This window comes from Ylistrum balloti, unplaced genomic scaffold (genome assembly GCF_031769215.1).
Source record: "Ylistrum balloti isolate Yb309-2 unplaced genomic scaffold, AGI_CSIRO_Ybal_v1 Utg369794, whole genome shotgun sequence".
NCBI lineage: Eukaryota > Metazoa > Mollusca > Bivalvia > Pectinida > Pectinidae > Ylistrum > Ylistrum balloti.
In genome coordinates, this window is record NW_026781975.1 from 615,031 (window position 1) to 631,860 (window position 16,830).

Here is a 16,830-nt window from a genome sequence, read left to right on the forward strand (position 1 = left end):
TTTAAGTATGATAACCAATCCTGCCAGATCTGAATAATTGACAGGCAGCATGCTTTGACATCTTAACCCTTACATGCGACAAAAGTCAAATTTATATCCATCTGAAATGGAAATGCATGTATAAAACTCCAAGTAATGGCAGAGAAACACAAGAGAGCCCGTCTGTACAAGGTTTGGTAAGGTATGGATCAATAATATAATTCTCTTTCTCTATGTCGGTTCAGGTCCATCATGATTTTCCCCTCCTATATCTTCATATGGCCATATGGCTTGTTGCGTGTTAATGGGACTGAAGCAGGCATACACATGTACAGTAACAGTACTGATCAGCTCTTAATCAATTCAAATTGATGAACAGTAATGATAAGTTCACTTATCACTTCATTTGCCTCAAATTATTAAGTCAGCCTTCAATTCATGAAAAATTATGACAATTTTAACTATCAGAGTTGTTTATTCTCCCTGGATCAATCAGCAAGGTTTACGTCTATTTTAATTATAATGATGACAGGTTTAAATTCACTGATTCAATTTTCTCTACTTAAGTCAGCTTTCAATTACTATCTAACTTTTTCTTTTTCCCTGCAATACTTGGTCAACTCTCTATAAATTATGTTTAATAATAATTTTATATAGCAGTTCTTCCTTGGTTAATCATTTAGCCCGATAAATTCTGAATAGATGACACATTCACTATCAGTAAATTCTCCTACCTTAATAAGCACTAAACTACAGATAACAATGACAACAATTTCACTGTAAATCAGTTCATTCTTCGAATTCCTGTATCAATCAATCAGCTCTCGATTCAAAATGTTGAAATGTTCACCTCAAAGTTAGCGTTAAACCTCTCTGAATCACTACCTTTAAGTGCATGTACTAGCTTCCACTGAACACTTTACAAACACAAGGGCAATCAATACTGACTGTGTATTTTCCCAGATCTTTCATATCTCCATAAGCTTACTACTGTTCATAATGTTGAATTAATGACAGCAAACTTCAATAAATTTTGATTGGAGAAATGAAGAACAGACAGTGGGATGAAATTATGACAACCTATGGCAACATTTTTCCTGTATCTTTTTAAAATCTGAAATCCTGCTAGAGATTATAATTCACAAGACTGCTCAGTTGATACCTATGGATGATGAAAAGAGAGGACATGTATATACTGTGTTAGTATAAACCTATCCTGTAATCATCCTCCTGTCATGAATTTAATCATTATCAGTAAGCATTAATTCCTGTTATCCTTGGAGAAATGCTAAATTATGGACAAAACATGTATGCTTGAAATGTTTTATATTGTAATATGATAATTTAGGATACCACTTTCGATTTTTTCTACACAATTATATTACATTCATACGTCATTATATATATCATATGTTATCATTGGCCTCATTCCTACTATTACAGACCATTCTTTGAATAGCAAATCAAGTAAAGTTTATGTCTCTATTCAGTAATGTTTAGAAAAAGCAAGTAAGAATTTTCCTATGACATTACTCTATGTCAATTTTGACTTCTTCATATGCAGCCATATTTGGAGGGAATATAGGGTGAGTCAGGATGAGAGGTGTTAGCACTTTACCAGGAACTCTCCACCTGCTCTACATGCTTCTTTGGTATGAACTCCTGTGGGATAACTTGCTTGTATCTATTTCCAAAGTGCTCTGTGTTAATGTTATGATGTACCCTGTCTGGAAACATTAGCGGTGCAAGGTCGTGGTGATGTTGCACATTTGCAATATTGTGTTTACATATGATGTGGAGGATGGGGCTCAAAAGAGGAGACCTTAAACCTCTTGTTGTCTCAGTATGCACCAATTAATGGGAGGATCAGTACAGTATTCCTCCTTTGTACAGCTCTCCGTATTCTGGGGATCATACCTAGTTATAACATAAATAGTGTAGAACTGGGTTCTGATGATCAGAAGAGGAGGCCTTCTACATCCCTAATACAGCATCCTAGGTATGCATTGGGCCAAGTCTCCAATATCTCACACCACTTAAAGTATATGTCCAAGATGCTAAGACAAATTTTGTTGTAGAAACCTATTATTTACATATATTTCAGTATTATGTTCTAGAGAAGATGCCCTGCTAAAATTTGATTTGTGGAAATAATTGGAATTTTATTTCCATTGGATAATTTCTTATAGAGTTCTGTCCTGGCTGTTAAATATTTGAAGTAGGAAAGGATAACATGATCGATTATTCAATGTTATCGCAGAACTCATTCATTCCTTTTATAAACTTTTTGCTAAAAGGCCCATCCGTACAACATACATGAGTTCACATACAAGGTACAATATAAACATGGAACGTAACCCTAGTAAACACTAGCCACAATAAATACCGCTCGGCTGGTGAGAAATTCTCTTTAGCTCGATTGGTTTCTTGTCAGACTAGTACGTCAAAAGGTCCCTGGTTCAAATCCTAGCAGAGGCATTGAAATAAATAATGACCTCTGTTACATTGGTCCCCATGTAGGGACTCAAGAAATAACACTTAGCATTATTTTCTTAAGTTCCACAGTAACCTCTGGACACTCAAGGATGAGTTATTTCCTAGAGGTGGAGTATGTAATCCTGGTAAATACTTGCCGCAATATACCGCTCGGCTAAAGAGTTCTTCTCTTTAGCTCGAATGGTTAAGCGTCAGACTAGTAAGCCAGGGGTCGTGGATTTGATTCCTAGCGGAGGCATTGAAATAAATAATGACCTCTGTTAGGGGAATACAAGAAACAAGACAAAGAAAGAGAAGAATGGAGTTAGAAATCATTTCCTTAACATATTCAACTTATAATAAATTTACCTAGTTGAAATAATTCCTAGGTATTTTTCACACAAGGCAGTAAGTTTTGATATAATGTTGTCTTCAGTTTTTGTAGGCATCATATATCAAAATGAAATTATCTTCATTCTCAACATCAGCAGTTGAATCACAAGTTGTAGAGTATCTTTGCATTTGATTGATATTAAGGTACCTACCTGTCTTTATCTCTGAGTAATGTGAAAACAGAGATAACCATGTTCATTCCGGCATTCTTTCAGATGTATTTTGTAAACTAATACTGTATAGAAAGCTATCTATGATATGTTTGTATAAGTAACATTTTGCTGAAGACTTTAATTAACCTCTCAAGTTTTACTGCTCTTGGTCAAAAATTCTTTGGTAACATGCTTTGCAAATTTAAAGTTGCTTGACTTAACCACAAATCAACAACTAACAGTTGGCATTGATGCTAAACATACCTGTGATAAATCAAAATACCTCTACAATGACTAACATTAAAGGTTTTGTAATTGAATGTAATGTAATGTCTCGCATTACAAACACGAAATATGTATGAAATGTGCATTTACTAGCTTTAGAAAGAAAGTTATTGACAAAATGTCAGACCCATGTGCTCGTGCCCCTGTGACTGTGAGCCTGTTGGAAACAATAACTAAATAGAATATTCATGAATCTTACTTATTAATTAACACGGAGTGTCTTCATATTAGATAATTTGCATGGTATAACACATAAAAGTTACGTTACCTGTCACTCACGTTATTAGCTCTGTTGACAGCTTATAGAGAAAGTTTCACAAGGTGATCAGAATCCCCGGTGTCAGTCCACATGTGAAGTGGCGGAACTAAATTTCATATTACAGATTTACCACTTCACTAATTAAGTCTTAGTCACGTTTGTTTTTTGTTTTATTAGTTGTTCTATTGTTATTCTAAATTCCTTATCTTGATATTAGGAGAGGACGTAGGAAACGTAATTTGACAAAAAATATCTGAACGGTACTATACACTTTAGGGTGGTAATTTAGTTCCCCCCTTACACCGAACTCAAGTAATCTTGGCTATTGGCAGCATGCTCGAATGCCGGGATCGCTCTTTTATGCTGCTGATAAATTGTCTCATTTGTCAAATAGCAACACAATGTCAACAGCACGTGCTGACATCCTTCCATGCCATACAGAGGGTACATGAACATGGGTTTTGTCTGGTGTCATGACCAGACACAGAGCGTGTTATTTACCTGTTATTTGCTGTATATCTCACTCAGGCTAAATACTAAAATAGGCTGAGACAATAGATGATTTACCGAAGGTGTAAACTAAAAAGCGTTGATTATGCATTGAAAAATGAGTCACCAAGACCTGTTGGAAATTTAGAAAGTAGTTGGATAATTTACTAAACCATTTAAGTCAAAATCTGGAAAAATATCCCGATAGGAGTCACAGGTGCTACATAATCATCAAGTGTATGTTTATTGTATAAAAAATGTGGGTTGGAAAAAACTATCTTAAGACGGAAAAAAGAAGGGAAAAATACAGTTTCACAAATATATCACAAGAAAAATACATCTATGTCAAATGTAATCAACGGTTAAGTATCGGTCATTCACACTAAGGAATTCAAATAATTTTACAAAGACTCGTTTTTAAATTAATCATTACAATTATTGAATACATTACATGTAACGTTTCGTGAATATTCGTCCGACAGTATGATTAAAAAGTTCTTATAAAAAGACAAAGGAATAATTCCTTAATATTTTAACATTGAAAGTAGACATCTTCAGATTTTACATACACGATTAAGATTGAAGTATAGTAATAGCACACAACATATTTAAGGATGATAGGTCACTTATGTTGAAACTACCCACCAATTTTTACCATCTTGTGACAATTAAATCGCAGACAAAATACGTTATCAACCTTAGATATCATAGCTACTAAAAAAACACTTCTATTGGGAAATTATAGTAAACGTTTTAGCTAATATTTTTGCGTCCATTGTTTTCAAATATGTAAATTATTGGTGATGTTGTTTGTATGTTACTCGGTTTACCTACAAGTTTGTGAGTTGATATTTTTAATTCGATTCAAATTTATTTGTACACATTTATAATTAATGCTTAGGGTTTGGAACGAGACATCAATTAAATGTATGATCTAGATATACCACGTCCTTTTACTGTACAGAACCGGTATGCTTGTTTCTGAGTATATCAATTCAATGTATCAATATTTACCATCGGGATATTTGAGAAATCATATATATATATTCATATAATTGTGAAACCAACGTTATATAAAGGTGATCATAAACAGGTGTAATTAAATCTATTCCACGTTTGTTATCATATGTAGTTATCTGTGTTTCAGCAGGTACAGATAGGTCAGATTCCATCGTACGCGTACACAGCGTCTTCACTAGACTACTTTTATTTCATCCTTTAAGTTATACAATGATGTACGTAAACGTATGTTGTACACTTAACCTGAAACCCTGAAATACATAATAAAGGCCGTGCTAATTTTGGCAAGTCATTCAATATCGCTCACCTCGATCCTAACTGATTAATAACATCAAACCCTAATATCTTTTTTCCTCAACATTTTGAATCTAGAAATTGATTTTATATACTCTGTTGTTTGTTCCCAATATTACGAAATACATTGTATTCTGTTTCATTGTGTCAGTATGGAAATGATTCAAATATTGGTTCAATGCACCTTCCTATTTATAGTTTAGCATTGATGTGTGCCGATTTTGTTTGTTTTTTTTTCATCCGAAATCGCCTACTAGACTCCACTTTTTTCACCTTTAGGCTACGGCAGTCGGATTCACTTATGTGATGAGATTCTTATGCACAATTGTAATACATATTTTATCTGGTGCTTTTGTAAAATATATTGATAACAAGAAGATAAATTTAATTTTCATTGAACCCAAGCAATAATCATCTTTACTTCCGACCCCATATCCCATTACCGGAATGTTCAGTGTTTCGCTAAATGTAAAAAGACGGTATGGTTCAGTACTGAACCCTTCGTTGGATGCGTATTACTGGAACAGATTTTTAATTTTTCAAATTCTCAAGGCAACCTGCCCCTTTATCAAAACACAAACATTACATAAATTACATCACATACATCGAACATAAAACAAATACAAAGTTACAAATCTAAATCGAGAGCGGTGGTGTAATTTTAGATGTCCCGATAATCCCTTCGGCCGATAGACGGGACATATCTATATATATCTATAAGGGACAAAAATCCACTCTAAGTTGTTGTATGGAAGATGGTGACTAAAATATCAAAAATGTTTTATATCAATCTCAGTATGTCTTGCACTGTAGACACTGAGCATACATGTGATTGCAACGAAAATAATTGCATGTCACACTCGGAGGAAAGTTGTCTACCGGTACATCTCGGCCACACTCTAAATGAAGAATTGCTTGATTTAGAATAAGAAAATTTATTGTGAAAAAATAACAAATGTATGTGTAGATACAATAAAATTTAATTTGACAAAAGTCACCAGTTAAATGCACAAAACAAATGTATATATATGTGATATTATTTTGAATATGGTCAAATAGTCTCCAGGTTCGACAACTCGCCCACCGAAAATTTTAAGAATTAAACTCTTAGACTTTCTACTTTGATACTATCATTATTATTGTTATTTTTATTATTATTTCAATCTTAACGGCCCGTCAACACCTAAAAGGTAATTAAGGCCATCACCCGGTAAAACACACAGCAATCCAAAAGGAAATAACATCAAACAAACTAAAGGTAAAAGACAATGCTAAAAATTGCAAGTCATAGTCTATAACACAGACCAACACCTTTCAGATAACCTAGAACTATATTGCGATCTTAACAGTTTCAAAAACGGTCTTAAGACTACTAACGTTACGATAAAGAAATTCTCGAGTAGACAGAAGGCCAATGCTTTTACCTGTAAATACTATCTGTTGATTAAGTGTTAACACTTATGGGTTCAAGTTTATTAATTAAACATTTATATAAGTTTTTTTATGGATACAAAGGAACTTTTCTTCCTCTCCATCCATCCATGAAACTCATTTATTCATCTCTCGCCATACAACTTGCTACTTAAATCAAATCTGAAATGAGGCATCAAACGTAATGATTTTAATATCACCACTTTTCAATATAAGGCATACATGTTTGGATTCTGTAGCCAAAAATTTGCAAACAGAAGTGGCCTATTATCCATGGCTGATTTTTATTCACTTGACAGACGACAATAAAACGCCGACATCCGAGGATTGATTAATAGGTTATTTCATCATATTTGAGAGGTTGTTTCACACTTAAAACTTTGTATAAAGAAAAAAATACACAAATTTACCAATGAATATATACTCATAATATTTTTAGTGAATTGTTTAACTAACAATATTTTCTTTTTTCTGGAATCTTGGCATGTAACAGCTACCAAAATTATCAGAACGCGATGCAACGCAGGTCAATAGTTCATGTGATATCGCTTGACAAAATGGTCGTTCCGAAATACACAACGGCCCGGAACCGATATCCAGACGATATTGACCGCAGGTAAATTTAACAATTCTAATTAAGTGGCACCTGTCCCTCCTGCATTTGATATTTAACATACATGGACAAAATGCTATGGGAAAAAAACTTTGCGACACTACGCCAGAAATACTGGTAAAGATATATATATTACTTGACCGGTCAAATTTCCTCATGGCTAACAAAGAGACGATCTTGTATTGTTGACTAAAATAAACTTGCCTCTGTCACAAGGACATTATAGTTAGCTTGTTACAGGTTTTCCGTCTCCGCGACTCCTCCCGTTTGCCAAGTATCGTCTCACTGACGAATGTCAGTGTTCTGGAGATGTGCATACACAAGGGCAATAATTTGTTACAGGCTAGGTGAATATGGACCTATTCTGGTCTGTATCATGAGAATTAGTCACAGCTGAGTTAAATATGGACCTGATGTGCCACAGGCACCTGATAATTACTAACAGTACATGTGAATATAGACTCATCATGATTGTTTAACAGGTTAGTAGACGTTTTTGTGGTGTACAAGATAGATGTGAAAATAATTCATGATTGTTTAACAGGTTAGTGGAGGATTTTGGTTTCTTTGGTGTACAAGGCTGATGTTGTGAAAATAATTCATGATTGTTTAACAGGTTAGTAGACGTTTTTGGTTTCTTTGATGTACAAGGCTGATGTTGTGAAAATAGAACGAATAGGGATTTGACTTGGACTAAAAGATTTCTTCGCAAATTTTACTTTCGTACATTTGCTAATCATCGACAAGTATATCGCCTGCTTTTATGCAAGATTGTTAATGTTCTTTACCAGGGATATGTCATTGATTTCCCCTTAATTCCGTGTAGATATATTGTTCAGTGTTTTAAATATCGTTACTACAAGACTGTGTCAATGAGACAGATGTTTCGTACACAAAAACATTTTATCTTAGACTTACACAGTTAGCTCCCTTCGTTCAGTAAAAGTGTTTTCGATAACCACTGTCAGTCTGTGACTGAATTTGAGAGTACTTTTAATGGCCAGTTCAACTGTCAAAGATGAGTTATGGTTCTTTGTCAATCAAAATCTTTTGTGTGCAATTATGTTCAAGTTGTTAAGAGAGGAAGTGTCATTGTGTATAATTAACCAGGAGACATGTAACCAGGAGAGAATTTACCAGGAGATATGTAACCAGGAGATAGGTAACCAGGAGATATGTAACCAGGAGAGAATTAACCAGGAGATAGGTAACCAGGAGAGAATTAACCAGGAGATAGGTAACCAGGAGATATGTAACCAGGAGATAGGTAACCAGGAGATAGGTAACCAGGAGATAATTAACCAGGAGATATGTAACCAGGAGAGAATTAACCAGGAGATAGGTAACCAGGAGATATGTAACCAGGAGATATGTAACCAGGAGAGAATTAACCAGGAGATATGTAACCAGGAGATATGTAACCAGGAGAGAATTTACCAGGAGATATGTAACCAGGAGATAGGTAACCAGGAGATAGGTAACCAGGAGATATGTAACCAGGAGAGAATTTACCAGGAGATATGTAACCAGGAGATAGGTAACCAGGAGATATGTAACCAGGAGATATGTAACCAGGAGAGAATTAACCAGGAGATATGTAACCAGGAGAGAATTAACCAGGAGATATGTAACCAGGAGATATGTAACCAGGAGAGAATTAACCAGGAGATATGTAACCAGGAGATATGTAACCAGGAGAGAATTAACCAGGAGATAGGTAGCCAGGAGATAGGTAACCAGGATATAGGTAACCAGGAGATATGTAACCAGGAGATATGTAACCAGGAGATAGGTAACCAGGAGAGAATTAACCAGGAGATAGGTAACCAGGAGAGAATTAACCAGGAGATAGGTAACCAGGAGAGAATTAACCAGGAGATATGTAACAAGGAGAGAATTAACCAGGAGATATGTAACCAGGAGAGAATTAACCAGGAGATAGGTAACCACGAGAGAATTAACCAGGAGATAGGTAACCAGGAGAGAATTAACCAGGAGACATGTAACCAGGAGAGAATTAACCAGGAGGTATGTAACCAGGAGATATGTAACCAGGAGAGAATTAACCAGGAGATAGGTAACCAGGAGTTAATTAACCAGGAGATAGGTAACCAGGAGAGAATTAACCAGGAGATAGGTAACCAGGTGAGGATTAACCAGGAGATAGGTAACCAGGAGAGAATTAACCAGGAGATATGTAATCAGGATGCTCGACAACTGAGTACATGTAATTGCAACATCATCGTGATTTTATTCGGCAGCGTTAATCGCGGAAATGAAGAATAGTACAAATGCTGAATCTGGTCACCATATTTGTTACGAAGCACATACCATAACGTAGAGGAATGGTTTTTCATGACGGTACAAGTGATCATTGGAGATAATCCTGTATATATGGTTACCGATTTTAGTTGCTATTCTTTAAGGTAAGATTGTGACGTGATGCTGTGTTTGATAACGTTACATGTGAGGTTAAGTACATTTGTTGTATCCTGGTTTAATTCAGGAATACTGAACGAATATTAATACACAAAAGAAATCAAAATTACCCGTACGGAATCATATGATTGGGTTTTCATTTTTGTCTTTTTTTTTAAAATTTGTATGTCTTCCAAAATCACGAATGTATATAAAAGCAAATATTCTTGTGCTGGTTTGTATGAAAACCATGTAAAACAATTTGTAACAATTCGGGATTTTAGGATATTTATATTTTTTATAGTAAACAAACGCCGGAGTAAATAGTAGTGTTACTATGATATCTTCATAGGATCAGGTGTTCGCCATGATGAGAGCCGTGTGGAGGATGGTGGAATCCAATGAAAGCAGCAACAGCATTGCATAAACACCAAGGGTAGACACTGTTGCGGTGTTGCAAACTTTCGAGTGTCTAAAATCCTAGGTTGACGCTACCTAGTGTTCAAGCCTCCGTCGTAAAGTTGTTTATGAAATCAACGATCCAAATTTAGTGAGAACAAATCTAATAGATCTCCCCTATTGTTTAATTAGCTTAAAGGTTTAATCAAACACTAAAAGCCATTTATGGTTACGTTCACCAGTAAAAATAGCATAATCCAAGTTTACAGAGCAATAGTGATCGTAACCCGTGGAATATCGAGGACGTTTTTTTGGTTCTAGGTTTAAGTATTAAACCAATAAAAATCGTAAGTTCGAAAACAGCAATATTTACAGTAATAGGAATTATTCTGACGGTATAGAGACTTTCTATATCGAGCTGAAGTCGAGAAATCGTCCGATGTTCATCAACTGTAGACAGATATAGTGTAGTGAATAGAGCGTCAGAATAATTCAACCTATATTTAAAGTAAATAGGTAAGACGATAAATAACTGGATAAGCTGATTGTGATAAATAATAATTTTATCCTTAACATTGTATCTCCCTAAAGCCCTGTCTTCACCTGACCAACTCCTAATTGTTCTTGATATTGGATTATACTACATACAAGTGTAACGAACTCACTGTAACAAACGATTCTACAGTTCATTTTTCATTACTTTTTTCCCTGCCTCATTTCTCCATGTTATATATTTGTCCTCCTTTCATGCGTCTAAGCTCTGATCCATGACTGATTTAAACTCTTATCATTGACGAGTCCTAGAAGGACGAAACAGCAGTTTAATCCATTTTTTAGTTGTACTCAAAATTATCAAAATCTGCTATTCACATGTATGTATTTTGTACAATGTTAATAGTGAATGGTAATATTTCAATGTTAATCACCAAGGAATTAACCTGAATGGTACATCTGTTGTTGATCAATGTTTACATTGAAATATGATAGTATTATTTACATATGTATCAACTTTAATCACTTTAGTATAGAGAAGATGTCAAGAGAAGATATATAAAGTTTGTACGTGAGTAAAACCTTTATGTAGAGCGTCACTGTTGTTAGAAGGCAACAGTGCCTAGAAAACAATGAATATATTAACATATAACACAAAATGCAGCGCATTTGTTTGTAATATTTTATTGCAATAAAGAAATTAAAACAATTTAATAGAAAAGAAACAAATATTACCCAATGGAGAATTAGCGCTCTGAAATCCTTAATGTTCACGGGTCTATGGCACACACGCTGTCATGTTCACAATCACAATAACATCACAAAATATACAATACTTCTTCACATCTCAGAGTAAATGGCAAATTTTCTGTATCATTTCAGGGGAGTTCCAGATCCAGAATGCCTGAAAAGAAATACCGATACCTTTCTTGAAAAGACAACCAAGCAAAACACTCAAGTAATTAAAATATTCCTATTTCTTCTAACGTAGTTCTTAATGGAGTCTTACCAATACAGGGACGAATAGTCCATATATGTAAGATCATTACAATTCAATGTTCGGTGAATGTTGAACAATAAACTACTACAGGTATTAAGATGATTCCATTGTCTAGGTGAGATGATAAATGACATTAGGTCCTTTACCTGCCACAAGGGACTGAAAGCCGGCATTGTAGTCACACGCAACCTCATTCTGAATGTAATCACTGCGCTTGTCTATGAATTGTCCATTCCTGTCTGGACCGCCCACAAGAGCGCCGTACAGAATTTGAGGACTGGGACTGTCCCTATACTGGTTACTGTCGTTGCATATAGCTGGCAGATCATCACAGGAACTAAAAAACATACAAACCATGTGAAAGATTTCATGTAAATGATAATTAAAAACATCTAATTGCAGAATCAGGAGACGTGTGATATTTGATATGCAGTATAAGAATTAATTTGCTTTATTCAACGTCTCTCCATCAGTTCAACTTACCTGGACCTGTGATGAGGCTGTGTTGGAAAATGATTCCCGAAACCGATTACGTAGCTACGGTTGATCTCGTTCTCGCCAAACATGTAATGAAGCTGTTTCCGGGCATAGTCTCTAAATGACGTCACTAAAGCGGGGCTATCGGCTATTCCAGTCTTGGCTGCCATTAGCGCGATGAAAGCGGAATTCGCTGAAACAATTCAATTGGGAATTTTCAAGCTATGCCAATCTTTCAATTAAGCACTGGGACATCTGAATTTACTACATATATATATAAACTGTGTTATGTAGTTCAATGGGTTGTTTGACTCTACTCTATTTAACTCTGATTTTATACTAGGAATGTGTAATTCACTCGTGTGTCTTATGTATTGACACCAACGGAATTTTAACCAACTGTCATTTGCACAATGCAACATGTAAGGGAAGGAATATACCGACTTTTTATATGATTTTAACTCCAAATAAGGATCGGGAAAATCAACATACCTGAGTACCTGAGAGCACCCCATTGGTCCCGCCATGCCAAACCTTTTGGAGTATGATGGACGTCATTACCGGTCATGTAGGATTGCACGAACGATGCCACAAGATCCCTGTAAATAGGTTTTCCTGTAGCTTCATACAGCAACACCTACAGAGAAAGAAAATATCATTATATGGAACGACACATACAAATCTAAATGGTGTTTTAACTGGAGGAAGTCACAAATACATGCTCTTCATTATAAATGTGTTACATACCTGACATCCCACAGTCTTGTCGTCCCAGGAGAAAGCCCAAGGTCTTTTGTTTAGTGATGGAGTAAATATTGCTTCTGCTTCATTGAGGTACCTCGGTGTTCCCGTGGCCTTATATAACATTGCCGCGGCGTAGCACAGTTCGTCATCATAACCATTGTAAGATCTGCAACGCAATTGAGAAAATTTAAATATGTCTAAATTATTATTATATTGATAAAAATGGTTTTGTTTGTTGGTGCTAAACAAGTATAAAATTGATCTCCTAATAATAGAATGATCCTGTTGTCATATATGAACATACTCACTCGTAATATTTTCTAGCATCCGGTATGGCGTCGCTGTATTTGCCTCTGTAGTTGTTTGCGAAGTTATATAGTGTCTCGGCTGCTGACAGAAGCTCATTAGCGTAGTCATTGTCTGTAATGTAAGCAAAGGGCTTAGATATACATGTACCTGATCAGAAATAGTGCCATTGTCGAACCCATTATTTTATGTACAGGTGTATTGAAAATTTCATCGTCACATCCTGAAATAATAAATGACTAACTTACTTCCTTCACGCTGGAAAACTAAAGATCCTATCGCTAAAGCTGCAGCAGTTTCTGCTGCTACGTCACTTCCGGGACTGAGCTTGTTTATTTTATAAGACGGCCTCTGCATGGTCATTTCCTCTGGTCGACCCCAAAATGAATGGTCCAGTCCGCCGTTCCCAACCTAAGAGTAAAACAAACCATATCAATTGTGTGATTCTCCCCAGGTCCTTTAATAACAATGCATATACAATTGTTAGTAATAATTTAAAAAATAAAATAAGTGTAGTATGTACTTGTTCAGTTTTAAATCAGCAACGCACCTGTGCGTAGTATTCTTGTGAAGAGGCATTCCAGCACTTTAGGAAGTAGTCCAGTGGCCATTTGATGGAATCAAGCATGTGTCCGAGCTGCCCTGAAACCGTGTACGAATCTCTCCATTCAGACAATCCCCATGCCAGAATGGTTGTAGAGGCCGCCATTGGGAAGTTGAATTTCACGTGATCCCCAGCTGTATCAGAAGACAAACGTCCAAATAAGCATGAAAATAAGGAGGTTATTAAGTAGCTGTTTATGTAAACATTTATGTTTTATGTATTTATGTTTTACAACAATTGCGAAACAAATCAACTAACTTCTAATCACGCTTGTTGACCCATTGTCATACTGTGGGAGGGACCCGGAGCACCCAGGGAAATTCACGTGGTCGGTCAGGTGACCCTTACCTATTTACGCCCGTTCAGGTGAAAGACGAATGCATTGCCACTTCGACATTCGACCACCCAGGTTCAGTTTGCCTTTGTGAAAATACTCCTGGACCCAAACCAATGTACCTACCGTCATACCATCCTCCTGTCAAGTCCAATCCTACGTCACTTCCGTCATTTGTAGCGGAATCATTTCTGTATGGTATACGGTTACTAGCTGGAAGGACACCAGATCGTTGAGCCTCGTAGAACAAGATCGAGTATCCCAATACTTTTGAGTAGTCATATTTGGTGTTCAGGTCTGTAAACCAACGTTTAAATGTTAAACAACTTAAAGGTACAAATAGAAGCATGTCTTCTACTGTTAGCATAATCAAAATGACAATAATGATTGCCATAGATACATAACGATCCTTTCTATTAGTGTACTGACCTTGTGTTGTGGTAGTCTGCACGTTACTACCGTCAGTGGTAGAACTCTGTCCTGTTGTTGTGGATGACAATGACGACTCAGTGGTGGATATTGTTGATAATGATGACGTAGACAATGACGATGATGGGTTGGATGACGTAGTTAATGTGGTGACTGGAGAGGTAGCCATTGTATGACCCGATGTATGCAGTGAACAAGAACCAGATTGAAAGTTAGGAGAGGAGTACTTCACGATGAAATCAAAGCTTAGAGCTGGTGGATGTTCTTCGTTGTAGTTCTTGATCCTGTACTGCCGGCCTTTGGCATCGCTGTAGTCAATGGCGCCGACCCAAATCTTGAAAGGAGATAAATATCAATGTTAAATATTTAAATAAATATATATATATGTAATGATTTTATTTCAGTTAGTGTAATTTTGAAAGACCATATTAAAGAGGATAAGGGGTGTACAAATGATAATATACCGATACATTTAACAATGCAGTACAAATCTCAGTTTTGATACTCACAGACAGTCCTGATGACGGCCCGTTTAAGTTGATATAGATGTTGAATTCCTTAAGTGTATTGCTGATAGGAAAACGGCAATTAAACTTGGTAAAATTATTTCCGTTTGACACCCAGTTTTCTGTCAGTCGCGTCATTTCGACAGTAGAACCCATCGTACTTCTTGTTGTTGTTGTTGATGTTTGTGTTGTTGAAGTCTCCATTGTTGTTACTGATGACTGTGTTGATGATGCGTCTGTTGAGGATTGGCGAGTTGTTGTAACGTCTGTAGTTGTTGTGGTGTCTGGGGTTGATGAAGCATCGGTCATTATTGAGATTTGCTGTGTTGTTGAGATCACAGTTGTTGATGAGAATGGTTGAGTTGAAGTATCTACCGTTGATGAAGAAAGTGACGTTGTTGAATGTAAAGTAGATGTTGGAGCTGTGGTCGGGTAGGGGATATTTGTGACACACATTCCCTTTGGTGGTCGCTTTGACTTGAACTGTACTTGGAACTGCATGTTGATTATCTGGGGGCCATGTTCATATATGTTTTCCCCGTAATACCACTTCCCTCTTTTATGTTGTGATGTGACATTCATGATATACCACTGCAATGAGGAAGGATATTAAATCATGCTTATCATATGGTTTATCGATAAGACTGCATTTACGTTGTCATTGTGTCTGTGTATGCTTTAACTATAATGTTAACAAAAAATGAATGTTCAGCAATGCAAGATAACTCGTACCATCACACCATACCTCAGTATCGGGAGTATCATTGGTAAATTGGTGCTCGTAATGGAAATAAAAATGCACTGGTACGTTGGAATTTACACATAATAATGAGTTAATAACCTAAAACTGTAATGAATACATTAAAAGCCAGAGGGGAAATTAAGACAATCATATCAGGCCGAAAGAATGTATAATTTGACACCTTAACGTGATAGTTAATTTAATAAATGAAGAAATAAATTAGGAAATAGTAAACAAAATGTTTCAAGAACACTATATACATGTGGTGCTTTTAATCAATACGGCATTTCACTAGAGTTCACTAGATAATATCTTCTCAGAGTGCTCATGTGGAATAAACAATCAGTTGTGAATAAGAAATCATCGATCTATTTCTAACACCTTCATTAATTTCAATGACGGTTGGAGATTAAGGTTATCTGAAGAAATTTGGAATATCAAAATATAACCCAGTTATTCAGTCCTTATGGAAACTTACAGTAATGGATTGCGTTGCCTTGGTCAGAGTTATATTAACATGCCAATCTCCTTCCCTTTGAAATTCTCCTATGTGGAAGGTACATTCACCTTGCATAGTTTGTTTGGGAACTACTCCCCACACCGCCTTCTCTACCACCGGAACGGAGTAATCCGCACTCGCCGTCATGCATAAAGCTAAAATCAGCAGCATATCTGAAAAAGACGTTTTAAATAAAAATTAGAAAAGGGAATGCAACCTCAAAATTAAATATTTTGTTCTGGACGGGTAAGTCATTTCTGCTTTTCCGACATCAAGGCTCTAATATTTCCCTTCTTCTCCATATCTATCTTTCTCAATTTAAAACAAAAAGAAAAGCTACCTGATATTTTGATAATGTAACTCAACTGTAATTTTAACATTGCATCGAAGATTTTGTTAAATTTATACAATTTACACAAGGTAATTCTAAGACAATGGGTAGAAAATTACCAAAAACTGATGTGTTTTGTAAAGACTCACCTGCAACCAT

General features: G+C 35.9%; 3 protein-coding genes across 4 annotated transcripts in view; 1 reads left to right on the top strand and 2 right to left on the bottom strand.

Moving 5' to 3' along the window:
- LOC132544353 (biotin--protein ligase-like) overlaps positions 1 to 3,629 on the bottom strand; it is a 35,026-nt gene extending 31,397 nt beyond the window's left edge. Inside the window, exon 1 of one of the 2 annotated variants that reach the window (XM_060207937.1) lies at positions 3,564 to 3,629. The gene's annotated coding sequence lies outside the window, so the exon portion shown is untranslated. Of the gene's footprint in view, positions 1 to 3,552 lie in introns of both variants that reach the window. The other variant, XM_060207936.1, reaches the window with a different exon arrangement.
- Positions 3,630 to 8,386: 4,757 nt separating this feature from the next.
- LOC132544380 (protein PF3D7_1417600-like) lies at positions 8,387 to 9,676 on the top strand. Its single transcript, XM_060207964.1, has one exon. The coding sequence runs from the start codon at positions 8,387 to 8,389 to the stop codon at positions 9,674 to 9,676; it is 1,290 nt and encodes a 429-aa protein (XP_060063947.1).
- Positions 9,677 to 11,557: 1,881 nt separating this feature from the next.
- LOC132544381 (endoglucanase A-like) lies at positions 11,558 to 16,830 on the bottom strand. The gene is made up of 13 exons (XM_060207965.1): positions 16,821 to 16,830; positions 16,320 to 16,513; positions 15,103 to 15,690; positions 14,594 to 14,927; positions 14,291 to 14,461; positions 13,777 to 13,964; positions 13,484 to 13,637; positions 13,229 to 13,340; positions 12,924 to 13,086; positions 12,669 to 12,813; positions 12,183 to 12,369; positions 11,846 to 12,036; positions 11,558 to 11,603 (listed from the first exon to the last, which is right to left on the bottom strand). The coding sequence occupies exons 1-13, from the start codon at positions 16,828 to 16,830 to the stop codon at positions 11,578 to 11,580; spliced, it is 2,463 nt and encodes an 820-aa protein (XP_060063948.1). The 3' UTR covers positions 11,558 to 11,577.